This window comes from Emydura macquarii, unplaced genomic scaffold (assembly GCF_026122565.2).
Source record: "Emydura macquarii macquarii isolate MOO-44397 ecotype Brisbane River unplaced genomic scaffold, CSIRO-AGI_Emac_v2 contig_306, whole genome shotgun sequence".
NCBI classification, from domain to species: Eukaryota; Metazoa; Chordata; order Testudines; family Chelidae; genus Emydura; species Emydura macquarii.
Genome location: NW_027130443.1, coordinates 7,200,655 through 7,228,487, shown reverse-complemented (window position 1 = coordinate 7,228,487; position 27,833 = coordinate 7,200,655). Strand labels below are relative to the sequence as shown.

The window sequence follows — 27,833 nt, the reverse complement described above, 5'->3', positions numbered from 1 at the left end:
ATTTAGTTGGCATTGGCCCTGCCTTGAGCAGGGGATTGGACTAGATACCGCCTTCCAACCCTAATCTTCTATGATTCTATGAAATGGCTGGGGCTGTGCTGGCTGGATAGGCTGAAGCCTCTAATCTAAGAGCAGGTGCTTCTAGCCACTTGAGACCTTGGACAGTCCTGAAAGCCTAGGTGAGTGTAGGAAGCCAGGGCTTAAGAAGCCTTCTCTCCCTGGCGCTGAGGCTGGCAATCTTGCTGCTTCCTTCCTCCTGTACAGACTGACTCAGACAGCAATTTTCTTGTGCCTTCCAGCCTGCACATGTGAGTGTCCCCCTCCAAGATGAGGAACCATAGTCACTGAGGGAGACTTTCAAAGTTGGATGCCCAACTACCTCTTGCCTTTGAATCTTCCTGTAGGATCAGCAGCCAGCTTTGCTTCAAAAGATTAAACTTTGGAATTGGCCTCATTAATAGGATAACAAACACCTAGTTAAAATACTTCTCCTCTTGTCTTACAGGTCCAACGATGAAACTGAAGAGACCTGTTGTAACAAAGATGTATAAAGATCAAATCGACCAGTTCTACACTGATGTGGAAACACCAACCATTACGGCAAATCCTCTTTCAAAGTAACTTTGGAATCCTTCAGGTCTCCAATTCTCCCTCGGGTGTGTAAGTGTGTGCCCTTAATTGCGTCGACTCCCAAATGAAGGAATAAAGGGTCTCTGAAATAAAGTTTCATAATAATGTGGCCCTGCAATCACTGAATATTTGTATACATTCCTGACTGGTGATGCTGCACTAACATATTGTCTCATTTCTCTGGGCTCTTCCTAATGTCCATGGTCCGCTCTATCAGTTGTGCATCACGTATGGGCCAATAGAATCTCAGCAAAAGTTAAATAGCTAAAATATTTAATATAGTACCATGACATTTCTTGTATTTGTAAAAACCATGCTATAACTTTATTTTTTCCACCAAAGTTTTTTTTTGATGTCTGAAACTGAATGTAAAACAAAAGCAGGAACCTTGGTTTCTCTGCAGAGTTACGCTTTAGGTCTGGGGTCCTTTATTTTTTTTAATAGCAGTGACTTTTGTAAGTGTATATTTAACTATACATTGACAGCATCTAAAATATTTTAGAAGGTGTCTATCAAACTAAGGGAAGAGGACACAAATGCTGTGTGTATTATGCATACTGTGTATCTGTATAGCAAAGATTTTTGCCACAGTGTGTACGAAACAGGTTTACTAGGTTCATTGTCTGTGCAATATTGGCTATTTAAGACTTTTTTTTGGTTGGGATATCACAGCCATAAACTTGAGTGTGTTTTGCATGTATAGTGAGAAGCATTCCAGATAAGGGAATTTGATACAACTGTCAAAATCCTTTCCCATCTGACTCTTGTTCCTCAGTTGTTGTGGTCCTACAATCATAAAATTAAAAATGTCTCCGAGGTAGAACTTCTAGGTGTTTGTGGCATAGTACACTTGGAGTGCCTGAGAAAAGTAGAGAGGTTCTTAACCACTCTTCTTGCAAGTATAGTTTTAGGACTAATGGACTGAACTGTTTTAAAGATTCTTTTTTTGGAAAAGAGAAGTTAATGAATATATCAAACTAGGGCCAACTGGCATTCCCTTTTCTAGCAAAAGGCTCCATTTATTATGGACAGGTTCATCTCTGGGGTGTGTGAGGGAGGGGGAGGTTACTAGGTATCTATACTATATGCTGTGTTTCTGGAACTTCTTACTGTCTGGTGCTGTAGGCCCCTCTATGGAAGCAAGCAACTGTTACTGATCTTGGGATGTGTTAGTACTAGTTCCTGACGTGAACTGGCTGTACAAGCTGTGCCCTCGCAGAATTGGAATATCAATTCTTTTCTACTCTCTACCTGGAAGAGTAAATCAGCTCTGACTACCCGTCTGTTACCTAGTTTGATACAGTAGTCATGCAGAAATCTATTGTATGAAGGCCTACCTCCAATGAAGTGTCAGGGAGCTTAAATGTTTGATCTTTGTTTTTTGACAAATGTGCATTCTGCTGTGATATACATGGCTTGTGCAGGGTTATATTTATGAGACATTGTGAAGGATAGAACAAAAGTGCACTCATTCTAGTTTCAAACTTGTCTTACCTTAGTTCATGAAGAGTTATCAGTATCTGTCAAGTGGCTGGAGTGGATGTCTGTCATGCAGAGCAGTGTGTATATGAATAAATTACTGTAAGGCCTCTCTAAAGGCTGCCTTATACTTCAGGAAACAAGGACCAACTATTCTCATTTGTATGTATCAAACCTAACTGCCACCACGTAAGAAAAACCTTTTGATGTAGCTCTAGTGTTAAGCCCCTAATATCTGTAAGATGGCTAGGAAAGGCGTTTAAAGCACTTATATAAGAACTGAGGATTTGTAACAAGTGGTGGGGCTATAAGTAACTGGAATTCTCAATGAAGATGGTGGGTGTGTGGCACTTGCATCAAATTACAAGCTTATGCACTATTACAACCATTTACTGGTCTTCTGTCATGTTCTGTAAAGGATAATGTCTGAACTTTGTGTGCTTAATAAACACTGAAACTTTGTCTTTTTGAATCGCATTTCAACTTAATTTAGTTTTTTTTTTAAACACAAGCTTATTTAAGGGAAGCTGGGTGTATCTATCTTGAGTCGTAGGATAGTAATGATGGACTGTGTACATCAGTTCTACAATTTTCTTCATAAAATCTGAAGTGAGATGACTCCAGCCCTTGTAGGAACACCACCTGTACTAGATACCTCTCCTGCATAGCTGCCAACCCTGCCTTAGGGAGAAGGGCTACTGTCTACTCTGCTTCTAGCACTTAAGAGCTATAGGGGCTGAGTAAAAGCGAACTGAGTAGCAGTGGGACTACATGTTGAACTGTTACCAGTGCTCATCTAACCCCATGACAGTATGTCTACACTGCAATTAAAAACCCACTGCTGGCCTATGCTAGGTGACTTGGGCTCAGGCCTTGTTTAATGGTGGTGTAGATGTTCAGGCTGTGGTTCCTGCCTGAGTTCTGGGACCCTCCTACCTCCATTGGGGCTCCTGAGCCACCTGACAGGCCAGCTGTGGGCTTTTAAGTGCAGGGTAGACATACATGAGGGGCAGGCTCTAGAAGTAGCACCCCACCTTTGGTGGAGGGTGTTGTTTTAATAACTACCTGGTTTAAGATACACAACTCACTGTTGGCTGATTTTAATTGCATCAGAACAGTCCACTACTACTGCTACCTGTAGCTAATTCCAGCTCTGTGAGGAAGGTAAAGGCAATGTTAAGCACTTACAGGATAATCTGCCAACAAGGAAAGCTTCTTCCTAACCACCTCCACACAGGCTGGATTTCTTTTCTGCAACATAAGCCTTACTTGTATAGCTTGAGATAGGAAGATCTAGAGCAAAAGCCTCTTTGAAACATGCTGATGGTCTTAGCCTGGAATGCTGTGTCACATTGATAAGGTCACCTTCCCCTAACAGTGTTTGATCTACCTTTTGACATGGATCCAGGAAGAGGCCCTCCTTTCTCCTACTATTGCCTCTTCCATGAAGGGGGAGAATAGAGCCATAGGCCCCAACAAGCTCTACTGCAAAACTGTTCTGGTGGGGCTGATTTAATGTAAATAGTACAGAACACTCATTAATACAAAGCCAGGCTGCCAGCGATATCCCCATGGGTTGCTCAATGCTGATGAGAATTCTGTCCACTTGAACTATTTTCTGACATGACCTCTGCTCAAGTGGTTGAGGTAGTACACACAGTGCTGCTTCTATGACAATCCTCACAACCATTCTCCCCATTTCTTCTTTTGTATCCAGTACCAATCCCAAGCTCAAGTGTCCTGTAGACTCTTCCAGGGCAGACACAACCTGCATTGCTCAAACAAGCAGAAAGCATTTTAAAAGCAAAAGCTGCCTGGACAGTACAGAGGGCTCAGGGGCAGTTATTGCTATAAAGCAAGTTGCTTCTTATGGCCAAAACAGGTCAGAGCAGACAGCCCTACACATCACACTGCTGCAGATTAGTTTCATGTGAGAGGTGAACAGTTGAACTCAGAAGTATGATAACATTTAGCACTTGTGCCCTTTTTCATTTGTCAAGTAGATACAGCTCTGTCATTAATGGAGCAGATGACCAGGCTTTAGAATAGTCAATATTTGTCCCAACTATCTTTGATACTGCTGTAGGAGCAGAGTTGCAGGAGTCACATTGATTATTTCAAGGTTAAGTTTAAGGCACTGCTTGCATATTTCTCTAGGGGAAAATATTTCCAGAAGCAGAGTTTTACAATGTAGAGCTTATTCTCTAGCAGAGCATCATCCTTTCCAGGTAGGAGGAGTGAGATTAAGAAACAAAAACCCTTTTAAATTTTACTTTTCCATCTTACTTTATTTCACGTTTTTCTAGAAAACTCCTCCATAATTCCACAAATTTAACAAAAAGTTTAAAATTCAGGACAAACAATCCTGTAACTTATTACAAACATTCTTCTCTCTTTTAATCTTAGGCCCAAATGAATTTCTTATAGTTGAGTGAAGAACTCATTTCCCAGCACAACCTTTAATATCCTCAAATGACAAGGTATTTAATACCTTGGGTTTTAGGCAGAATACAATTAAAAATCTAGAAGCTGAAGTACTTACACACTTTTAGGAGTGCAAACTCATCGCTTTAGTTCTTGATGGTTATTTCTTGCCTCATGAAAGCAATACCCATCTGATTTCAAATTATCTTTAAAAGTAATAACCATACAAGGTGCACAATGGTTGTGTCTAGTGTTGACACTTCAGAATGTCAACTAGCAAGTGCCAGGCACCTGAAATGATAAAGGAAGCTTCTTTTGAGTATATCAACTGTGCTATAGTGCATGAAAAGCCATTAGTGGCCACTGGACAACATTAAATTTGAAATTGACTGAACCAATAATGAGACAGATCTCTGCATGCAGAGAATATGATGGGGGCAAGCTCCATAAGGGGAAGTTTAAATGTTTTACCATCAAAATAAGTTAAAGATCTCTGACAAGAACAGGTCCTAGATTGTTGCATCATAGCTCCTTACTAGTTCTGGTGCTCCCACCGTGGAGAGCAGAATAAGAACTTGTGACTAAATCATTGCACTTCCATAGATTCAGGCTGACTACATCGAAGCCTGTCTTATGCTACTATTGTGTTCAATGTTCTTCCTAACTGGCATTTTGTGATCGGGTCACAACCTTTTATCCATTTCTGCAGTCAATGCCAGTAATCAAAGCCTCCAGGCTTAATAGAGATCAGAGCAAGACAACAGGACAGTGTTCTTGACCCCTATTTTGCCTTTTATACAAAGACCAAGGACAAAGGAAAACCTGTGCCCTGATCTCACATCCACACTACTCAAATCCATCACTCTGAAAGCCTTCAGATTAATCATTACTTGTACATGCCCTTAATATCAAGCTGAAGGACATTTAGAGTAAACTAGAGTTTTGTCCATTTTCCTTGGAAAAATCATTATGGCTAAAACAGTCAGACAATTGCATTTTCTTTAACAAGTCAAGTTACTATGCATCATCGTACAGGTTTGTAGTGGTGCTAGCAGTAGCAGTATCAAAATCTTTCTATTTTACAATTATCCATCCATGCTCTCAAGAGTGACAAGAAGAAACACTTTATCCACAAATACTTGTACAGGGCATGTTCAGAATGCCAGGCAGCCTACGAGAGAATCTACAAGTGGAACTTTTCTCATAATGTAACTAAGAGAGGACACAAAGGTTGGGAGGGTCCATGATTTAACCAGTTTTCCCTTGTTTTCAGAGTCATTCCTCATGTGGTCCCCAGTCCTACCACCACCACTCCAAAAACCCCCATGATTTGGTAAAACAGCGGCAAAGTACTTGTGAGAAATCTTTTAGTAACAAACCAGCATGTGCACACAAAGGAGAACACTATTGTTGGGGGAACATTTTCATTTCAGGCTTCCAAGGAGATTATTATAAAGTCTAAAAAATTCATATGTAAAATACCTTTTATAAAAAATTTTCCATGAAATAGTAATACTTGTTAAATTTCACAAGTAAAAGTAAAAATCTGGGACAAGACAGTGCAATGGCCACAGGGGAGAGCCCTAGGCACTACCACATGGCACAGCTATGTTCAGGGACAACCTCAAGACTTGCTTCTTGGCCCAGGTTCTGTTCTTAACACAATGGGGAAGTGTGTGCGTGCCTCCCTGTGGTCCTTTGTGCTATAGATCTGGAAGCTACTGAGTCCCCAGGCCAATACAGTAAGCGTGGGCACTGTGGGTGACGTGGATTAAGCAATGGGGTTTGGGAGGAGGGAAGGAAGATGATCCAGGGAGAAGAGAGGACGTTAAAGTCTTGGAGACTTTCCACACACACACAGCTCAGATAACACTGCTTCTGTTACTGCTTGGGGGAGGTGAAGGCCTCACTCATCACACACCCCTTAAGTAGAGTCTCTGGAGTGAGGTTGTTTTGGGGCTTAGAATACCTGGAGCCATTCTTCAAACACACAAAGTTTTGGAGTGGGGTTGGATATTATGCAACATTACAGAATTCACTCCCTCCATCCAAAAAACCAAACACTGCTCTTATAGTTTAAATGTACTCACTACGTCCTGAACAGCACAAGGGATCTGCAGAACATTAAAAAGCTAAGTCTCCGGAAACCTGCATATTGTGGTACAACCTCCTTCACTTAGCCATATCCAGTTGCAGAGCTTGAGATAGTACTGCAGCTTCCTCCTCCTTTCCTGGTAATCCTCTTAACCTTGCCATAGCACAGTCTTGCACATGGTTTCTATCCAGGCTTGGAAATGTCCATCAGAAAAAACAACAGATAAGATCGCCGTCAGCGTGACAGGGGATAGACCTGGCATGAGCTTGACGTTTATATATAGACATGTGACAGATGGTACAAACAGACAAAATTAACAGGAATCGGGTCAACATGACCCAACTCAAACAAGCTTATCATTATATTGCCACTTAAATCTATTAGTTGCAACATTTCCATGATAAAGAAAGGGGACATCCAAAACAAGGGACTACAATTTCATACTGAAAAAATGGGACCGCATATGGGGAAGCTCTAGAATTATCTTTTATACCTCATCCAGCCCCCATGTGGAACTTTTAAAGAGCTGGGAGATTCTGTTTGTTTGTGTAGGGTTATTCTGAATTGTTGCTTTCCCCACCCGCTCTCTGCCAGCAGTCCATTTACATCTGGCAAAAGTTTAAGCCTTGATTGGAAAAGTGAAACAATTATTTCTTTAAAAAAAACTGACTTTAGGAAATCAGAGTTTAATATATTTCTGAAGTCATTACAGGAATTTCCCTCACCTTCATCTGGAAGTCAATGCTAATTTAACTAGGATTAGTGTTTGCCATTTCCTGCTATCTTTTGAACAGGTGAGAGAAAAACCTGACTTCACTTGTTCCAAGATCTCTTAGTTTGCTACGTGTATCCCAAGATAAAATATTCCCTTATTTTGGTTTTCCCAGAATATAGCCACTACTATAGGGGCCACTATAGGAAAAATTCATCCTTGAGAACATAGAACAAAAACCAATGACATGTTTTGGCAAAGTTATTCAAACACTGAAGAATGAAAGTGAGACAGGTAAGTCCTTTCCAGAGCACAAAATGCTTTGAAGATCGCTGTTCAGCTTTCATACACTAAAAATTGTTCACAAGAGGCATTTTAACAAACAAACAAGTCAAATCTTATTACCCCCCCCCCCTCCCCTGCCATTACCGTTAAAAAAACATAACAGAAAAAACACACCCTTAAAATCTTAAGACCCAACTAGGCCCTTCTTATACGTACAGTACATACATATATATAATATATATATATAAAATATACAGCTTGCAGTTTTGTAGTCCTATTACAGTTAAAGCAGACTGAAAGGAGTGAGACTGTTTAGGGGCTAGGATCAACAAGTCTCAAAACCCCAGTGGGAGACAGCAGATTCTGGAGACCACTTCAAAGAGCACAAACTCTGTCTCTCCAAAAAGGTGAAACACAGAATAAGGCCCTGCACTCCACATATGGAACGATGCCTTCTAAGGACCAGGGAACAGACTATAGACAATACATTGTACCAAACCGCTCTAGAACTTGCAAACGATCAAAAGCGGCAACTATCCATTTCCTCTGCAACAGACCAACAGGCCCCATTGGGATGCATTCTCTGTTACAAGACACATGGCTAGCTTTGTAAAAGCCAATCTTGCTTACATAGCACGGACAATTCTCCACAGAGCTGGGTGACATCGGACTCCCTTGAGTCTCTCTGTGGGCAAGTTGGTCCCTGGATTTAGCGAAGAAAGCATTGTCCAAATTTCTTCAGCTTTCAGAGACACCTGAAAATGTATTCTTAAAGGACAATTTCTTGAAGTAAAACCTAAAAAGGTCACGCTCTGTGTGGTTGGGAGCAGCACATCTTTTGCTCTACTCAGTACCTGTGCCCATGCGTATTTACGAAGCTAGGGAGGACAGACTCAGCAATACAGGTGCTTGCTTGAAAAAAGTGCAGCTGGCTGTGCATTCACAGAGCTTGGCTGTTCTCTAAGGCAGTGCTTCGGGTGAATTGAGGGAGTAAGAAGACCTAGTTCCACGGGTTTATTTCCTGGTACCAAGAGATGGGATTTCTGGTTTCAAAAGCAGCCTGCTTCCAAGGCTAAGCGTCATGTTGCCACTGCTTCCAAGTAACTCTGAAGCTTACGGACGGTCGTTTCATCCAAGGAGAAAAGGTCAAAGTCAAAGGTGGTGTTGGTAACATTAAAATGCCCAGTTTCCTCAATGAGGTTTACAATCTGGAGAGAAAGGAGCAAGGATGTATGTGAGGAGCTCAGATCCAGCCATACCAAGTGCAAGCGAAGGGAGGGTAGGTTTGGCCCAACCAAACCACCTCCTTGTCCTCACACTCACAAGAGAATTTTAAAAGCTATCTCCTGGCAGGGACGGGTCCAGCCACAAAAAAAGCAACGGGACGCCTTGTTTCTCCTGCAGTCATGCCTGGCTCAATCTGAAAGAAGGCACTGGCAGGCTATTTCCTTTTAAACCACTCAGAGGCATTTTAGTTATTTGGAGGCTCCAAGGAACCCAAGTTGGGTATGGCTCTAACAAGATAGGGGTAGCAAAGTCCTGTGCACTGCATTTTAACCCTTTTTTAATATAAGCACTCGGTGTGTATCTGGCTTACTTCTTTGCTGTAATGAAGTGATCACTCCCTTGTGGTGAATCAGACTTTGCCATTGAAATTACAGGTGCCACGTAAAACACAAAGGGTCTGATTTAGACCAAACGGGTGAGAAGATTACCTAAGCAACAAGGATACATAGACTGTAACTTAACACAAAACTGACAGACTCTTTACCTGCTGTAGTACATTGCGCTCCCGTAGTGCCATTAACCGCCTGTGAAGCTCCACCAACTCATCAGTGTAGGCCTGTGAAAGAGATGGGTAAATAGGAATAAATGCATCTGGCATGTTTCCAGTACTGCCAGGAAAGCAAAGCAATTACTTCCCCAATGAGGATTTTGGGCAGTTATTTGAGGGCCTTCTCATTGCCCCTCTCCCCGCCCCCAGACCTTCCATTCCCTCCTCTGCAGTCTAATTCATCAACTAACATCTGCTTGGAAATAAAGCTGACTGAAATCCATCTGCTTTGCATCCAGTCAGGTATGTTTCATAGAACACCGTAAAGTGTCTCCCCTCCAAACAAATGAGAAGTGATCCGAAGCTCTGAACTCAGAGCACCCCAACTCCACGTTACTGCCCTATGAGCAGTCAGTTCCAAATGCTCCGCTGTGCCCCCAAAATACAATACCAAGTAGGTGTGTCACATGGGATGGGATTCTGGCAATACATTAGCACTAGTTTGTATTCATATGAAGCTTCCAACAAAAATTGAGGAAGAAATTTTTTGAAAACTCTGTTTCCCAGGGAATTTCACAGATAGCACATCCAGGAAACCAAGGGACATTTACATCCTCACTCACTTCAATTTAAGAATTAGACTAGACTTTCGAGGAAGCCAGCCAAGAGGGCAAATTTCTGTTAGCACACACTAGTGCTTTCAATCAGAGGACAGATTCTTTACCTGTGAAGCTGTCCCAGAGTTATTCATGCATGTACCAGCAAAACTGAGCTCATTTAAGCAATCCTACCAAGGCAAAGAAATCCATCATGAGCTACACCCTAGCAAAGCACCCTGAAGTTTCACCTGGGGACAAGCACCTCACACAGAATACACACTGTTGACCACTGAAAGTTGCATTTCTGAGCCTTCTGCCACCAAGGTCACAACTGCACATTGCTGATTGAATAATATTAAAGCAGAAAAGAAAATCGGTTTGCAGTCCAATAGGTAATCATCACACTGTGATTTTTAGTAGTATGATGTGTGGCTCAGAAATGAGGGTGTTATGTGTCCATTTGAAGGATTTCTACACAGAAAAAGTTCTCCCATTGAGACTTTTCAAAACAATGAAAAAAAAATCAGCCAATCACTGTTTGACTGTTTAGCATCTCAATAACTTAAATATGGTGTGTGGCTCAAAAACCTGATTAAGCTGCCCCAGAGGGGAGAAAGAAGGGGCATCCACTGAAATAAATAAAGGTCTCAGGAGTGCAGAGCCAGCAGAGTGTGAAACAATAATCAACCTGCCATTCTAAAGTATTCTGGTAAGGATCAAACACAGCTATAAATTGCCTTGTTAATAGAGGAACTCATGGCACTTGTGGACGCTGCCCCTCAAAGGAACAACAAAGACCAAACTATGGCCTGGTCTACACTAACCAGCAAATTTGGTGGCAGTTGACAGGAGTTATGCAAGCTACGCAGAGTAGCTTATGTAACTCCCGTCAACTTCGCAATGTCCGTTTTGCATGCTGTCTGCACTACACTGTGCCAATGGGAAATGCATTCCCATCAACATAGCACTATGCTTTTTTTTTGGAGGTGGTTTTATTAGATCAACTTCCAGATCGATTGAGCATGTCTTTACTGCAGCTTAATCGGATCAGAAAAATCAATCTGAATTTGCCACCGTTAGTGTAGACAGCCTAAGAGAGAACAATTCTACGTAAGGGAGAACAATTCTAAGAGGCAACACACGGAAAGAATGTGGGATTCATTTCTTAAACACTTATAACATTTGTAAGTACTTCCAGCATCAGTATTTCAGCACGCAAGCCTTTAACCAGCCCAAATTGTTTCATCTTGAGGGGAAAAGTACCCCTCCCGGGCTCTTGTTTTCATGAAGGAATATCCTCCTGGTATCCCACAATACTATGCTATGCCTACTCTAAGCAAAGTACCTTGTCATATGTTCCTTTCTTCAGGATCTTTTCTGGTTTGTTGCAAGATTCTGGACTCTTTCTTCCAGATACCTGAACGATAAAACAAATAGTTGGTTGTGACCAAAAATAATTCAGGCAGGCGGAACTGTAATGGTTTGGCTGCACAGCATTCAATGGAAGGAAATCCTCTGGCTGAGCTAGGCAGTGAAGTTGATGAGCTGTGGAGAAAGCTGCCTTCAGCAGTCCACAGTGCCAAGGACAGAACCATAATGCAGGGATTGAGGGCAGAGGAGCAAAAAGTTTCTCCATCACTAAGTATTGATAAAAAACCCTGAAACACTTGCTGCCTTGGTCGACTTGGGCAAAGGGGATGATCACATCTCAGCAGCCCTGCAACTAATCAATCAATCAATCAGCTCTTATTTTTCACAGTGCTGGATAAAGAAGTGAGCTGTATAACACGAAAAAGTTGCAAGTACCTTATTATTAGTTGGGGGCAGTTTCTGGCTGGGAGGGGGCTCTCGACTCGGTAGGCAGGAATCCGCACTGTTGTCACTGTCACTGTCGCTAAGACTCAATCTGAGAAGCAAGTAGCGTAGAATTAGCATCACTTCGTAGGAAACTGATATTTAGCTATAAGAGAAATACATGGATCAAAAAATCTCCTTTTTGTAGTGTAGGTTGCAGTTTTGCTTTGGTCAAAGTGTGGTTCCAATACAGCACATTTCAATATAACTCCGAATAAATCACACATTCTACATTAACATGCTAGTGCACTTGCTCCTATACAGAAGTTCAATGTTTTGTCATGCTATTGGAACTGCACACAAGTAGCACTAAAACATTTACAATGAATAAAGAGGAAATCTATGAAATTTCCATTGAAGGCTCAGCCTCAGGGTATAAACATGCAACAGCACCACAACCACAACTGTATTTAAATACAGGTTGACCGTAAATGACACAGACTCTTAAAAAGCTCCACACTCCTTTTCAATCACTATGCTATAGGCAGAAGCTAATCAAAGAAGTATATTTTCTGGTGGACAGAAGCCCTATTCAAAACCCACAGCTGCTGCTTGAGGAAGTGCTTGATTTCAAGTGTCCAGCATGAGATTCCAGACCTTGGCTACAGCAGCATTTCCTGAGGGGAGACAGACAAAACCCAACCATTTCCACTGACTAAAGCAGGAAACTGCTATTGGCAGAGTCCTGAAGGAGCTCAGTCTAATCAGTGAGCCTCGGCAGCATGAATTAAACTGCTTCTCGGCTGTGTATCGTAACCTGAGGGAAGGGGAAGATTACGTAGCCAGCCAGCCTCGCTATTTCTCTAGTCTCTCTAGCTCAAGGGTATCAGACTCATTCAGTGGGACTAGATGAATTTCATAATCAATTACGGTTCCTGAGTCAAGGTTTGAGTGTAGGATTAACTACTGCTTCCAGTTCACAGCAGAGACCCCACCATGGTCACAGACTAGAATATGGTCTTCAGTAATAGTTTCAGAGAAGATTTTCAAAACCACCTAAGGAACTTAGGAGCACAAATCCCATTAACAGTCAACGGGGCTCATGCTTCTACAGACTTTAGAGGCTCCCCCTTAGATAGTTTATCATCTGGTATATTTAGGTTGCCAGTCCCACAAAGGCCACAGACTGTCTCTTTTCTGAGTTTGTACAACATCCAGCACAACGGGACCCCGATCTGTTCATTACTGTAGTCATAACCAGCATCACTCCACAGAAAAATACACTTTCCTTTAGGATCCTTACTATTTCTACCCTTCATCTCTTCTTTTCTCCATATTCCCCCCTCCTTTCTCCCTCCTCCATTTTATTCTCTGCAGCATCTCCAAGTTCTCAAACCCACCCCCAATGCCCATGGACTTCACTTTACCTACCTCTACTGCATCCCATCCACTAAAATGATCAGCATTGAAGTAGTCAGTGATGACATTTAAAGTGTCATTAGGCTTTAGATCCTGAAGAAGAGCTCTGTGTAGCTTGAAAGCTTGTCTTTCACACCAACAGAAGCAGGTGCAATAAAACATATAACCTCATCCACCTTCTCTCTGTAATATGCTAGGACCGACACGGCTACAACACCACCACAAATATTAGGCCTTAGTTTCAAGACTCCAGTGAGATTAAAGGAGACAGGGGAGGGTTTGGGAGTTTTTTGTTATGTTTATTCAGTGCTTAGCACTGCAGGGCCAAGGTCCAAGACTGGAACTCCTATGTGCTACTGCAATGCAAATAAGACAATGTTGCAGGCTGCCCGCAGCCTCAGTAGGGCAACACTGCTCTGGTGGAAGGTTTGAAAGTTTCCCAACTATGAGGACTAGCAGCTTTCATTAAAAAAGCCTGGATTCTTCAGTCACCCTCAATTCTGTATTATCTTATCGCCCACGTCTATTTCCAAGCACCCTGACCTCTTCCCCTTCATCTCGCTCCTCTAATTCCTCCAGCCCAACTTCTGTCCTCCATACTCCAATGAAACTACTCTCACAAGACTCTCTAATGACTTCTTCCAAGTCTAAGGGGCTTTCCACCGTATCAATTCCCCTTAGTCATTTTGTTGACCTTGAGTCTAGCAGCTACACCTCACTCATCAAACCCCTTTTCTTTGGGTCTCCATGAATATGTTCCTTTCAAAAAACTCTCCCTCCAGCACTCACAGCAGTGACCTCGTTTTCTTCCTTTTACAAAGTTATGGTCACAGAAGTAACAGACATATAAACACAAGCAAAATGAAGAGGTGGCTAGGCATTTTTCATCCTCTTATCACCTGGAATCCCGGCTGACTGGGTTAGCTTTGATTGCTGCCTCTTCCTCAGAAGAGGTGTCATCATCGTCTGATTCTTCCGACTGTAGATCCTCAACCATGGAGCGCAGGGGGCCTGAGATTACAGGTAAGGGAGGAAAAGGGAGAAAAGCAATTTAACTCAGATGAAATGTGTCTTTAGCATGATTGCTACAGAATCCTATTTGACTGCTATGAACTAAACTTGGCTTAGTTTATCCCTAAGGTAACCCAGAAGAGTCATGATTTCTTAGAAAAGTGTCACAGATGTTTAAGTTCTATCCAAGGATATATCAACTTGCATTTCTCAAGATTGAAGAAGTGTTGGAAATTCAGTTTTCGAATATGGTTCACTGAAAAAAGGATACCCTGACTTTTAAAAACCTTTTTATGTTTTAAAAAGTGTTTCTACTCTTCCTGCTCTTGTGCCAAAATAAAAACAAGACACTTTGCACAGTGTGTGTGCCAGGCTTGTTTTAACTGTCACACAAGAGATGGCATTTGCAGCACCACAGTGCTTGTTATGACTGCTGAAAGTAGTGGTGGATGCTCCATCTCTTTGGGTAATTAAAACTGGACAGAACAAAGCACTGGAAATGTAATAAAGGGAACATGTCTGCACTGGCAAGGGGATGAATTTGATATAATTAATAGGTCTTTTCCATCTCTATTTTCTATTAATTGGACAAATTGGGTTTGTGAGAAAGTCATATGCCTGGTGATGCCAGGAAATTTTAGTCAGCACTGAACACATTTACAAACTCTTAAGCAAAATAGATCACAAAAATCTTAAAAGATTAAATAAAAGCAGAAGCCAACAAAGTCTGTAGGAAAAAGCCAAATCCAGAGATATTCAGCGCCCACAGATGAACACATATTTCTGTTGCTTTGATAGTTTATGGAAAATACATAAAGTACTACTTTTTCCCTAGCATAAAAATCACACAGTAAACTCAACATGCCTCAATTCCATTCAGCAAAATCAAGATAGGTCCTTGGACTTAGACAGTCTTGAGGAAGCAAGTTTAACTTCTGAATGTTGTATGGTGATGTAAAAAGGATAACATAAGAACACCCATAGTAGGTCAGACCAATGGCCCATCTAGCCCAGTATCCAGTCTTCCAACAGTGGCCAATACCAGATGCTTCAAAGGGAATGACTGGAACGGGGAAATCATCAAGTGATTCATCCCATCATCCAGTCCCAGCATCTAGCAGTCAAAGGCTTAGGGACACCCAGAGCATGCAGTTTCATCCCTGACCATCTTGGCTAATAGCCATTGATGGACTTATTCTCCATGAATTTATATAATTTATTTAATTCACTTAACCAATTCTTTTTTAAATCCAGTTATACTTCTGGCCTTCATAACAGCCCTTGGCAACAAGTTTCACAGGTTGATTGTGTGTTGTGTGAAGAAGTATTTCCTTAGGTTTGTTTTAAATCTGCCACCTATTAATTTCATTTGGTGACCCCCAGTATGTTCAGGAGTTATGTGAAGGGTAAATCCTCTACTGTACCCTCCCGGGGAATTCCTGGAGTGCAGCATATGCTAAAACACTTTACACAAATCATGTGAGAAGGCTTTTGAAGAACATCACTTCTTGCAACACACCTTGACTGTGGTTCTGAGATGGTTCAAAATCCGAGTCAGAACTGGAGTCGGAGCTGGAGCTGGAGTTGGAAGGACTGGAGTGGACGGACTTCACCCCCCATAGAAGGCAAAACAAAAAAAGAGGAAAAAAATCTTAACCTTTCAATTCACAGAAAAGAATGACCAAAAGGTAACTTGGTCTAGCAGTGCTCAACAGCTTCACAACATCATTCCATCTACTGCATTGCTCACTATTTAAAAAAAACCACCCCATGCATGATGTCATTTTAATTAATTAATATTAGTGAGAGGTTCTGGAGGTGACTAGATGTCCCCATATTAAGGGATTTGTCTTACATAGGCAACTATATCACCCACCCCCTACCCTGGGGTGGGGACGTGTCCTGATTTTTCACACTTGCTATCTGGGCACCTATTCCGGACTGATAGTTGCTAGGATTACGTAGCCCCAGAACAGCTAAAGCAGTGACAGCACAAGCTTCCAACATACACCCCCCCCCCCCCAATGAGTCTCAAATCATCTTAAAAGGCATGAAATAGTATGAGACAAGCTGAAAGGGAAATTGGATACAAAGCTTTTTTTTTTTTTTTTTTTTTTTTTTTAAACTGTGAAAGATGAAGAGCAAAAAGTAAACAGCCAGCATAAATCAAGAAAAATAAATTACATTTTTAAGATTAGTCTGAAGTGCTCCTTAAACTAAGGATATTTCTTTTTATAACTATATATTTTAAACTGACAGTACATCTCTAAAGTATTCCTAGTAGTGACTGCTTTATAAGACAACTGTGATTTGGCTCCAATTTAGATTTTGACAAAAATGGTTATAAAACCCAAGATCAATAAAAATGTTTCCATCTTTAAAAAAAAATGCCAATGAAAACAATTAAATATCCCCTTGCATTGTTTGCAACTCCAACACAGAGAACCTGAAAATGAAACCGACCAAATAGATTAAATCAACTTCACTGACAGGGTTGTCCAAGCAGAAATGCAAGAAGCAAACAGTATAAAATTGTGACAAGTAAATAGGAGTTTTAATACGTGCTATTAGTAACATGGAATTTTTTTTTTTTTTTTTTTTTAAAACAGTGTTTTATGTAGCATCAGATATTTGCAGAGCACTCACACTCTTTAGTACCAGAGACCACTAGGTGGCAGTGGAGACTAAATCAAGCATTCTAGTCCAAAACAGCAGAAAGTAAAAAGATAATCAAAATTATTCCCTGTAAGGATTATTGTGAGTGTCTCCTTTGGGTCTAGATTTATTTAAAGTTCCTCTATGTAACAGAATGCAGGGCTATTTCTCGGTAGTTGTCCCAGGAAACAGCATTTTAATTTTCATTGTGCATACTCCTTGAAAGCCAATGGTTATTTCACATAATGGAATACTGAGTCTGAAAGCCCTGCTCTTCTATTGGTTAATACCAAGAAACATCAATACTACATAGCTATCGACTCGGCAATGTGCATGTCAGCTTTTAACATTGGCAAAAGGAAGTAGTGACAGCATTTTCTCTTAATATGTTGTAGGTTTATTATCTAGCACACCAGAGATAAAATGGTTACTTACCTTTGCGTAACTGTTGTTCGTCAAGATGTGTTGCTCATGTCTATTCCAAGTAGGTGTGTGCGCTCCACATGCAGAGTCATCGGAAGGTTTTCCCCCATGCGGTACCTGTTGGGTCGGTGCAGGCACCCCTGAAGTCACGCCTCCATGATGCTGTATATAGGGCCCCGCCAACCAGCCGACTCTTCAGTTCCTTCTTGCCAGCTGGCTCCGACAGAGGGAAAGGCGGGTGGGTCTTGGAACAGACATGAGCAACACATCCCAAAGAACAACAATTATGAAAAAGTAGGTAACCACTTGCTCATGTCAATTCCACGTAGATGACTCCCACGCTGACTATAGAAGGAGGGGTTGGAGCACAAGGAATCGCTGATTGAAGCGCTGCTCTGCCGAATGCTGCATCGTCCCTGGCCTGTTGGGTAATGGCATAATGCGAGGTGAACGTGTAGATCGATGACCAGGTTGCGACCCTGCAGATCTCCTGTGTAGGGACATGCGCCAGGAATGCTGCCAGGAGGCCTGCGCCCTTGTGGAATGCGCTGGCAGTGCTGGGACTGGTACCTTTGCCAGGTCATAGCAAGTCCTAATGCAGGACGTGATCCACAGTGAAACCCTGTGGAACAATACCGGGAGACCCTTCATCCTGTCGACTACTGTGACAAAGAGTTGGTTTGATTTATAAAACGGTCTTGTCCTTTTGATGTAGAAAACCAGTGTCTGCCTGACATCTAGGGAATGGAGACTTCGTTCCCTGCTATTGGCATGTGGCTTATTGAAGAATACTGGGAGGAAGCTGTCCTGGTATGTATGAAACTGGGATACCACCTTAGGGAGGAAGGCCGGATGCAGTCGCAACTGAACCGTGTCCTTATGGAACACGGTGTATGGAGGTTTGGATGTCAGAGCTTTGAGCTCAGACACCCTCCTGGCTGAGCTTATCATGACCAGGAATGCCACCTTCCATGAGAGGTAGAGGAGTGGGCATGTTGCTATGGGCTCAAAGGTAGGCCTGGAGAGCACCAGGTTAAGGTCCCATGCCGGTACTGGACGGCAAAATTGGGGATATATCTTGTCCAGGCCCTTAAGAAAACGGGTCACCATCAGATCAGCAAAGACTGATTGGTCTGACCACCCACCCCAGGATGGAACACAGAGATCGCTGCTAGGTGCACCTTTATGGATGACACTGCCAGACCTAGCTGCTTCAAGTGCAGCAAATAGTCCAAAACGAAGGGTAATGTTGCTTGCATCAGAAGGGTGCCCTTCTGCATTGCCCAAACAGAAAATCTCTTCCACTTGCCCAAGTACGTAGACCTGGTGGATGGTTTTCTGCTGCCAAAGGAGGTCCCAAGCATGTGAACTCTGTGGGATTTAACCATGCAGCTTCCACACCGTGAGGTGGAGAGACTTGAGGTTGGGATGTTGGAGGCAGCCATGGTCCTGTGTGATTGGGTCTGGCACCAAAGGCAGGGTGATCGGCGTGACTACCAACAGTTCCAGGAATGAACAAAAATGTTGACACTTCTTGTTAAGTCTTGTTGTGAACAGATCTACTTGGGGAACTCCCCACTGTTGGAAGATGCTGTTCGTGACATCCAGGCGAACAGACCACTTGTTTATCTGCTGAGATGGTCTGCCAGCTCACTCTGGGATCCAGGGAGGTAAGATGCCTCCATGCGTATGGAGTGAGCTATGCAGAAATCCCACAGCTTGAGGGCTTCTCGACACAGGGAAGAGGAGTGTGCTCCACCCTGTCTGTTTACTTTACATAAATCATTGCTGTTGTATTGTCCGTCATGACTAATACACATCTGCCTTATAGATGGGAATGGAAGATTTGGCATGCTAGGCAAACCACTTTCAGCTCCCTGATGTTGATGTGCAGCGATAGCTCTGCTCATGACCAGAGCTTGAGTCCTGAGGGTTCCTAGTTATGTGACTAGACACAACAATGGCTGGGGTCTGGAGAATGACACTCCCACACATACCAACTGAGGGTTGAGCCACCACAGAAGGGATTCGACGACACAAGGGGAAAGTAAAACTACCTTATCTAGTTTGTCTCTGGCCGGTTTGCTGATGCCAGCCAAGCCTGGAGAGGTTGGAGCCACAGCCTCAAGTGCTGGACCACATACATGGAGGAAGCCATGTGACCTAGGAGCTTCAAGCAGCTCCACGCCGTTGTGGTGGGAAAGCATCTGCAGTTCTCTATGATGGAGCAAATGGTCTGAAAGTGAGACTCCGGCAGAAGTGACCTGGCCTCAACCAAGTCTAGGACTGCTCCTAGAAATTATTATTTGGGTTGGGGACAAGGTCGACTTGAGTATGTTTAGCTGTAGACCCAGTCTGTTGCAAGGTCAACAGTATCAGGTTCACTGTTCTCTGGAGCAGCCCTTGACAAGCCAGTTGTCTATATCCAGTAACACTTGGTACCTGTCATCTCCTTAGGAAAGAGCAACAACCACCATGCACTTGGTGATCACATGTATCACATGATCACATGTATGATATAAATAGGATAGATGGTTCAAGGAGAAAGATCCGGGATCTGGTCTGATGTGCCAGCCTCAGGCGCACCCTCAAAATGCTTGCTTGGAGCTGGAGGACTGCCTCGCCGAGCCCCAGCCTTGGTTGGATGGAGGCTGAGGTGTCCTACGCCTGTTATTTCTGCCCCACTTCCTAGAGTAGTCCTACCTAGGCAGCACAGGATAAAACGACCAAGGCTGGGGCTTAAAATGCTTCCTTTGGGTGGATGGTGTATGAAGCCTAAGGATTTCAGTGTTTCCTTTGAATCCTTTAGGCTGTGGAGTTTGGAGTCCATCTGCTCCGAAACCAATCCCGAACTGTCAAATGGCAAGTCTTGAATTGTTTGTTGGACCTCTGGGAAGAGGTCCAACACTTGCAGCCAAGAGCTCCTTCTCCTGGCGATCACAGATGACTTGGTTCGCATGGCCACGTCCGCTGCGTCCAGGGTGGCCTGCAACGAGGTCTTTGCTACTGCCTCGCCCTCTTCCACAACTACTCCAAATTCTGATCTGGAGTTGGCCAGGAGCAGCTCTATGAACCTCGTCATGGTCTCCCATGAATTAAAATTATATTGGCTCAGTATCACTGGTTGGTTTGCGATGCAAAGCTGGAGCCCCATGGCAGAGCACACCTTCCTACTGTTGGTGAAAGAGACAAGCTTTTGAGCTACACAGAACTAAAAAAGAGAGTCTCTCTTTCACCAACAGAAGTTATCAAAAGATATTACCTCACCCAGCTTGTGTCTCTGATATTCATACTAATTTGCCAGGGATTGAAAGTTACTTTGGCCAGGGGTTCAGTCTTATACCAGTGCCAAAAAAGTACTGTTCATCCAAGTGGCTAGGAGAATTGGAGGACAGATACTCCAACTTGGGCTAGAAACAATGCCACATTCTATTGGAAAAATAGTACTTTAGTTGTGTATCATGATCTGCCAGAGTTGAAGATATTAGGCTTAGTCAGGTCATCGTGATTACTGTCTTGCTTTCTCTGGCCACAACCCTCACTTCACTTCTGAATGGATTTTGGTGGCCACTGAAGTTGAAAACCAATGCATTGTAGCTTCTGAACGCTGTGAATCTCAGAAATTAATATTTTAGACCATTAAAAAAAGGTAATTCCAATGGCTTGGTTGATAAAAATCATGCTGAAGGCCCATTAGCACACTACCCGTCAGGATTGCTTTTAGAACCAGTAAGCCTTTTCAGGCATGGGTCCTGAGTCAATCAGAGGAGTGAGTGGGGAGGGAAAGTAGCCTGGAAGAACTTCCTCCAGGACAGATTAGCTAGAGTCTTTTCTGCCTTTCCCTGGCACCTCAGGGATTATCCATGAGCATCAGGTGATCAAATCACACATGATCTTATAACCACATCCTATTTCCTATGTCTATATGTGAAGCATGCAGTGTTGTTGTAGCTGTGTTGGTCCCAGGATATTACCTCACACACCTTGTTTCTCTCATATCTTTTACTGGACCAACAGAAGTTGGTGAGAGAGACAAGTTTCTGAGCTTGTGAAGCACACAAGTGAGGATGGGCAACAATGCTTTTTTTTTTTTTAAATATATATTTGGCAGGTAAGTCAAGATTTCACTGCTAAAGTCCCTCTCTATTTATAGCCTCCTCAGATGGATATTATACATTTTATAACTCATGTAAACCATAATAAAAAATAAGAAAATTAATTTTTACAGCATTTTAAGTAATGCAATCACAGTTACAAATGAATAAAGTCAAGTATGGCTGGCTGAATTAACTCTGCCAAATCCCACTGCTCAATGAACATGTTTCATAACTGCACCCCCATATTTAAAATGTCTCAATTTTGTGCATATGGACTGTAGCCCTTAGTCTTCTGGCAAATGTCCAGAAGCTGACCAATATTTGGGCTCAGATTATTTTACAGACCAGGGTCAACACCAATGCTGATTTAGCAACAAGCCTCTCCAGCTGTTTATTTTTAAGTATCATCTCTCATTGAGGCGGTTATAAAAACACTGGGTGTTAAGACCATTGTCCTGTAACAGTGAGTGAAGTTAAACCATTTTATACTCCATTCTAAACAGGAAGGAGGGGGTTTCTTTTGAGATCAGCTTCATCCTGAACAGCAGGATGCATGGGCATTCTAACAGGAAACTGAGTGGACATTTAGAATGCTGGTCTCTTTGTACACTTTTTTCAACTTTCCAAGCACCATTCAGCTCCCTGCCAGCATACAGGGCCCTTCCTGGGTTTAATGCTGAATCAAAACACTGAGAAAAAGGCATGCAAAAGGCAGGGCTTGGGAAAAAATGCCCTCACCCATAGCCACCCAAATTGGCAAGAGGGTAAGTGATGTCCTGCCCATAGTCCTGTCCTCTATGGCTTTCTACCTGAAACACAGGCAGAAAAGCAAATCACAGAACACTCCAATCGAGCACTCCAAGGGGCAAAAGATCACTCCTGTGATTCAATGCAGAACAGGGAATGGAGGAATTAGGCATTAAACAACCATCCTTGAGGGAGAAAGTAGCATTTCCCCTCTCCCAGCAGCTATCAAAGATAGGGGAGAGGTAATGAATGAATGAAACTCTCTATTTACCAAGGCTACATCTGCACTCTGAGTTGGGTGTGATTCCTAGATCACATAGATATACTCATTCTAGCTCTCATCTGAGCTAGCATGGTAAAAATGGTAATGTAGCTGGGTTGGCACGGGCAGTGGCAACATGAACTAGTTGTGCCAACCATGTACCTATAGGATTCAGACTGGTTTGTATTTGGCACTGCTAGCCCTGGGCCGCTGCTGCCTGTGCTATCCCAGCTAGCCGACTATTTTTAGCATGCTAGCTCAGGTGAGTACTGGCATGAGTATGTCTACAGGAGCTGGGAATCGCACCAAAAGACATAGCCCAAAAGAACAGGAGAGAGGCAGTAGCAAAAGAGGGAGTAGAGCGTCTCCCAGCACCAGACATCTACACCTACTCAGATGAGAACTAAACCTACTCAGCCAAGATTGGTATCACAGATTCATTCTATTAAGAGATCTTGTGATGATCTAGGAGCTACTGCAGATGCTTATCTTTAGAAGAACCCTTAGCTTAGCTGGTCCTCTAGCTAGTAGCATCAGGTAGTGTGTCTGAGCCCTGCCTAATGGTATGTATTCTCTGTTCTCACCATCAGCCGCAGACAAGTCACTACATTCCATTTGTACTTTTCTGACGCTTTTCCAAAAGAAAAATTATTCACTCAGTTCTTGAACTGGCATCAGGGCACAAAATCATGTTATCACCAAATAAACTGAAGGCATATGCAGGTCTGCACCAAGTACCATAAATTTCACTTCAAAGAAACTAAATCTGGATGACAACACATAATTTAGATACGAAATCCAGGTTTAACAGTGCTTACAGGCAAACCCTTGAGTAGCATTTGTGACAACGCTCTTTTTCTACCTTGGGGGGGTCCAGCACTTCCTTCTAGCCATAGGTTAGGGAACTGCTTCACCCCTTAGTGTTTCTTCCAACCTCTAGTGGTTGGAGAGGGTAGTGCAGCCGTTCTAAGATGGCTGCTCCCTGATGTCTCCCAGTCCTGCCTCTGGTTCTCTTAGGCTCTTGCCTCTTCAGTGGGCTCTTGCCCCTCCAATGAATGGCTGGTTGGGGGGGGGGGGGGGGGGAAGGGGTGAAAGGGGGGGAGAGAGGAGGGGAGGTCCCACCCTCGACTCCAGGCCCCAACCCAGGGATCCTACAAGCAGCAGCTTAATGCTGTGGCTTCAGGAAAGCTGCTAGCTTCCCTGGGTTACTTCCCCGTGCCCCTGGGCTTAATATCCATACCCTGCTCAGACAGGGGCCCTTCCTGGTCTCCTTGCCAGGGAAGGTTCTTGACCTCTGACAGCCCCACTGGGCATGGTAGTGCCCCAACCAAATGTCCAGTTCAATCTTTCCCTTCTGGCAGGGTCTCTTCCCTTAAGCCTCCAGGCCTGGGAAAAGGTCCTTTCCCCACTTCGGGCAGGGTTTTCCCTCCCCCAGTCTTTGTATCTGCAGAATCCTCTCCTGCCAGTGTTCTGCTCCTTCTCCTAAACCCTCCTGACTCTTGACAGCATCTTGCCTGCTCGCACACTCTCTGGTAGCTCACCTCACTCCCACAGCTCCAGCCACACCCTCTCTCTGGAGGGGAGGCTTTTTAACAAGTCCTGGGTGGGGCCTTGATTGGCTCCAGATGTATTAATTAATCAGGAGTAACCCCTGCTTAGCTACCAGGGGAAAGGGGACTTACTGATCCTAGGGCTGATATATTGGCCTTCTAGCACTCTCCGGTAGCCATCTGATCTGATCCTGTCACACACTGCACATGTGAAACAGTGGGTAAACTGGATAGGAACACTGGTAATACAGATAAAGACTTCTAACTGGAGCTGTTTTGCTTGAGGTAGAATCATGGTAGAGCATTAGCCAATCTGACTGCTCCCTTACGGCTTGTCTACATGAATAATTAGTTCTTGGGAAATTGGGGTGTGAAGCTACCCTACATTAAGCATGCTGCAGACTGACTGTCCATGTGGACCCTGCTGACATGCATTAACAGTTCATTAATGCACTCTGATCTAGTCCTCTTTGGAACAGGACTAGATCAAAGATTCTACACCTACTCTACATTTTTTCATGCAGAAATCCAACCAGTTTGCCCACCAGCCCAAGTAGGAGGAAAAACCCTCTCTCACCTCTGATTTAAAAGAAGTTTCATCCTCTGAATTTGATTCCTCCATCTCTACAGGTTTTTTGATCTCCTTGGCTTCACTTTCAGATTTTACTTTCTCCACTTTGGCATTCATCTTCTCCTTGGTTTGTTTCTTCTCTGGATATGAGGAAGACGAGGTTCGGGGAGAAGTTCCTGGGATGTTCTTCACCCCTTTGGAGCTGCTCTTTTTTTGCTTTTTGGCGCTAGGCTTTGGTGACTCCACGTTGGAGGGCCTCTTGCTAGAAGATTTTGGCTCCGGCTGTGGTCCACCCTTGGGAGAAGTGTTCTCCAATTTGGTCTCCTTCAGGGCCAGTTTTGGTTCCTTGAAAGCAGCTTTAGGAGGTGCTTTCTCCTCCTTATGCAGTTTGTTCTCAGCTGGTTTTCTGGAGGAATCTTTCAATGGCTTGCTTTGTTCTCGTTCACGGTCTTTGGAGGAGTTTTTGCTCTCAGAGTCTTTCCTTGGCCTCTCTCTATGCTCCTTGGTTACTTTGTGTGGTTTGGATGCTTTACTACTGTCCTTGTTTGCATCCTAAAATTTAGTGACAGAGAAACAGAAGCTACGTAAAAACCTGAAACTCAGTACAGCATTATAATCCAAATTTGCACAGACTGTGGTGGTGATCATATTACTTCATTTAAGTGTTAGATATTAGGTGACCTTTTATACCAAGTTGTCCTTTTAAAACTGATAAATTTTAGGAACAAAACAATTAAATGGAAGAGACTTATTACATCTTTTACCCCGATAGAGTAAGCTGTGGTCATACCTATCCCCCTCCAAAAATGCATTACATATCAAACATTAAACTAATACGATGGATCTTAGGAAAATGACTCAGGTCTCTGACACTTGTATCATAGCCAAGGCTTCCTGACACAGCAGATCTTTTTTTTTTTGTACTGCTCGTTAAGATAGTCAGTAGGCACCTGCCTATCTCAGGGGATAGGAATGTATAATGAGGAGTAATTTTCTTTGCCACTTTTGGGTGACTGGCCACAATTAGTGCACACATGTTGCTCTGCCATCATAGAAGTAGGAGAGGGAAAGGGTCTGTATGGAATGGGACAGTAGAGAAAGCATCTCTAATTTAGTTTCTCTTTCCAATTCAGCACTTTCTAATTCCTGTCCAAAAATCTAATCAGCCACTATTGGACAGATAATACATGATTCAAAGTCATTTTTTTCCTGTTGCATCACGTAAGAATCAGGAAACCTTGGCAAAATACAGAAACTTTAGAAGCATGGAGAAAACAGGTAGTAGGATTGGATTACAGCAAGGAATGAACTCTTTGGCCATCAGAGAGATGAGGTGGATGAAGTAAATAGCTTTTATTGGACCAATTTCTATTGGTGAGAGAGACAAGCGTTCAAGCTTAGAGCTCTTCTTCAGTCATTTGAGCATTCTTTTTGGCCATTAATTTTTGTAGCTATGCAGTCTGACAGAATACATGTAATCTGCTTCAGGGCACATTGCCTGTGGGGATCACGAGAGAATTGTCCTTCCCACGTACAAAAACCTACACAAGGTCAGCTGCATTAGGCTGCTGCAGACTGAAGGTGAATTTCACCTTCTTCTGAAGCCCCAGGGAACTAGCTATAGCTGCAGGCAGGATATCAAAATCTTCAAACCACTGGCTTGATCTGGTACAGCATGTTATGCTCTTTACACTGCCATCCCAAGCATTCAGACTGCTAGAGCAAGTCTTGATTCTCTACTCAACCTCAACTTCCTGCTGCGAGGTTGAAATCCTCAGGGACTCAGACCACAGCTATTACACGAGACAGGGAGCAAAAGTTTGATCCAATTACTCTATATCCAGTGACAAGTTATAAGAACCGGGAAGGGCTTAAGAAGAAAGCTTTACTAGCCTCAGATTAAAGACATCAGCTCTAGCAGTTGAGCGTGTAGGCTTAGCTCGCAAAAATTCACAAATCTGGTCTGCTTTAGTTTTTCAAAAAAGTCTTGCTTTAAAAGACTTGCCGGCCTCTTCAGAAAGGCGAGCAAGTCACAAGAATTCTAAAGGCCCCCTGGACTTGAGATAGAGAGAAATAGGAGCAGTTGACTCACTGGCCAGTTCTAGGGCATCCACTAAGGACATGTTCATCTATGAATTTTCAAAGCACTCATCAGTGTATTATATAGGGATTAAATAAGAGCCTATGTGGGTGAGCTACTAGAACGGAAACCTTGGTTCCCAGAAGGCATTTAAAGGGTTCTTAACATGTCAGGTACAGAGGATGACAATAATGGTCACTGAGTGCTGCACGTCCTCCACTAATAGCGGAGGAAATCACAATGCTGTTGCTTGGAAGAGAATCCTACAGAGCAAATACAATATAAATCGCCTGGGGCACTAACTAAAGAGTCCAAGGAAGAAAAAATCCCAGATGCTCTTAGAGTAAGTGACCAGAATTAGTTACAACAGAGGAAATTTCATTTTTAGGCACATTTCTAACAGCAGAGCCCTGGTTCTCCAATGCTCCAAAATAACTGTAGCACTGCATGCCTCACTGACCTTTGACCCATGGGATGATTTGGTCTTCTTGGGGTCAGAGAAAGCAGAGAGTGGTATTGTGGGTAACATAGGGTAGTCAGGACTTGGCCTGGACACTGTTTCTGCTCCTTCTGGCATTACCATCACCTAGTAATAAAGAAGAGAAATTATATACAAGTAAGGAGACATGCTGACCATTTTAACAGATTACTCTTGAGCAAGTGATTTATGATAATTTATGGCTACTGTTATTTAGATCTTTTTTCCCTTTAAGGATGTAAGATATCTCCGGAATAATTCTAATTAAGATTCCCAGTTCCCACGACAATGTCTAAAACAGAGAACATTAAAATAGAGGAGTCTGGGAGACAAGATGCAATGCCAAGTTTCAATTCCACCAAGGGGAACTTCAACACCCTGGGTACAAGCAGGATGCGTATCCGTGGCTATGACCAAGAGAGGCTGGAGACACCAAGAGATACATACACCAGTTTCTCTCATGCTCTAAACGTTTTGGAGGCAAACTGGGGACCATGGAGAGCAAGATTTCACAGGATATGAGATAGCTGGCTTCTTTCAGCCAAAAAACATCCATGGAAACCAATTTATTAGCAAGATCAGAAGCACATGTGGACAGCCAGGAGAGGCCAGAATGTCTCTAGGTGCCTTTGCATTCAGCTGAAGTAATTCCACTGAGAATTTGGAGCTGAAAGAAATCTCTTCCACATTTTTCCCCAATGTGGGACCAAGAAAGCTTTTGATGTGTCATATCAGACATGACTCTCAG

The 27,833-nt window shown here is 43.0% G+C and overlaps 3 protein-coding genes across 6 annotated transcripts in view; 1 reads left to right on the top strand and 2 right to left on the bottom strand.

Annotated features, from left to right (window-relative positions):
- The window catches only part of ACSBG2 (acyl-CoA synthetase bubblegum family member 2), a 29,797-nt gene extending 27,211 nt beyond the window's left edge, over nt 1-2,586 (top strand). For 3 of the 4 annotated variants that reach the window (XM_067558043.1, XM_067558052.1, XM_067558071.1), the window contains one exon: nt 506-2,586. In XM_067558043.1, the coding sequence (XP_067414144.1) occupies nt 506-621 (116 nt within the window). In that variant the 3' untranslated portion in view covers nt 622-2,586. The remainder of the gene's footprint in view (nt 1-505) is intronic. The other variant, XM_067558061.1, reaches the window with a different exon arrangement.
- RFX2 (regulatory factor X2) overlaps nt 1-6,691 on the bottom strand; it is a 137,430-nt gene extending 130,739 nt beyond the window's left edge. Inside the window, exon 1 of the mRNA XM_067558004.1 lies at nt 6,624-6,691. The gene's annotated coding sequence lies outside the window, so the exon portion shown is untranslated. The remainder of the gene's footprint in view (nt 1-6,623) is intronic.
- MLLT1 (MLLT1 super elongation complex subunit) overlaps nt 4,370-27,833 on the bottom strand; it is a 58,702-nt gene continuing 35,238 nt past the window's right edge. Inside the window, exons 5-13 of the mRNA XM_067562096.1 lie at nt 27,068-27,193; nt 24,534-25,079; nt 15,742-15,829; nt 14,111-14,222; nt 11,805-11,904; nt 11,344-11,415; nt 10,124-10,186; nt 9,397-9,468; nt 4,370-8,833 (exon numbers count right to left, since the gene is read on the bottom strand). Coding sequence (XP_067418197.1) covers nt 8,705-8,833; nt 9,397-9,468; nt 10,124-10,186; nt 11,344-11,415; nt 11,805-11,904; nt 14,111-14,222; nt 15,742-15,829; nt 24,534-25,079; nt 27,068-27,193 — 1,308 coding nt within the window. The 3' untranslated portion in view covers nt 4,370-8,704. The remainder of the gene's footprint in view (nt 8,834-9,396; nt 9,469-10,123; nt 10,187-11,343; nt 11,416-11,804; nt 11,905-14,110; nt 14,223-15,741; nt 15,830-24,533; nt 25,080-27,067; nt 27,194-27,833) is intronic.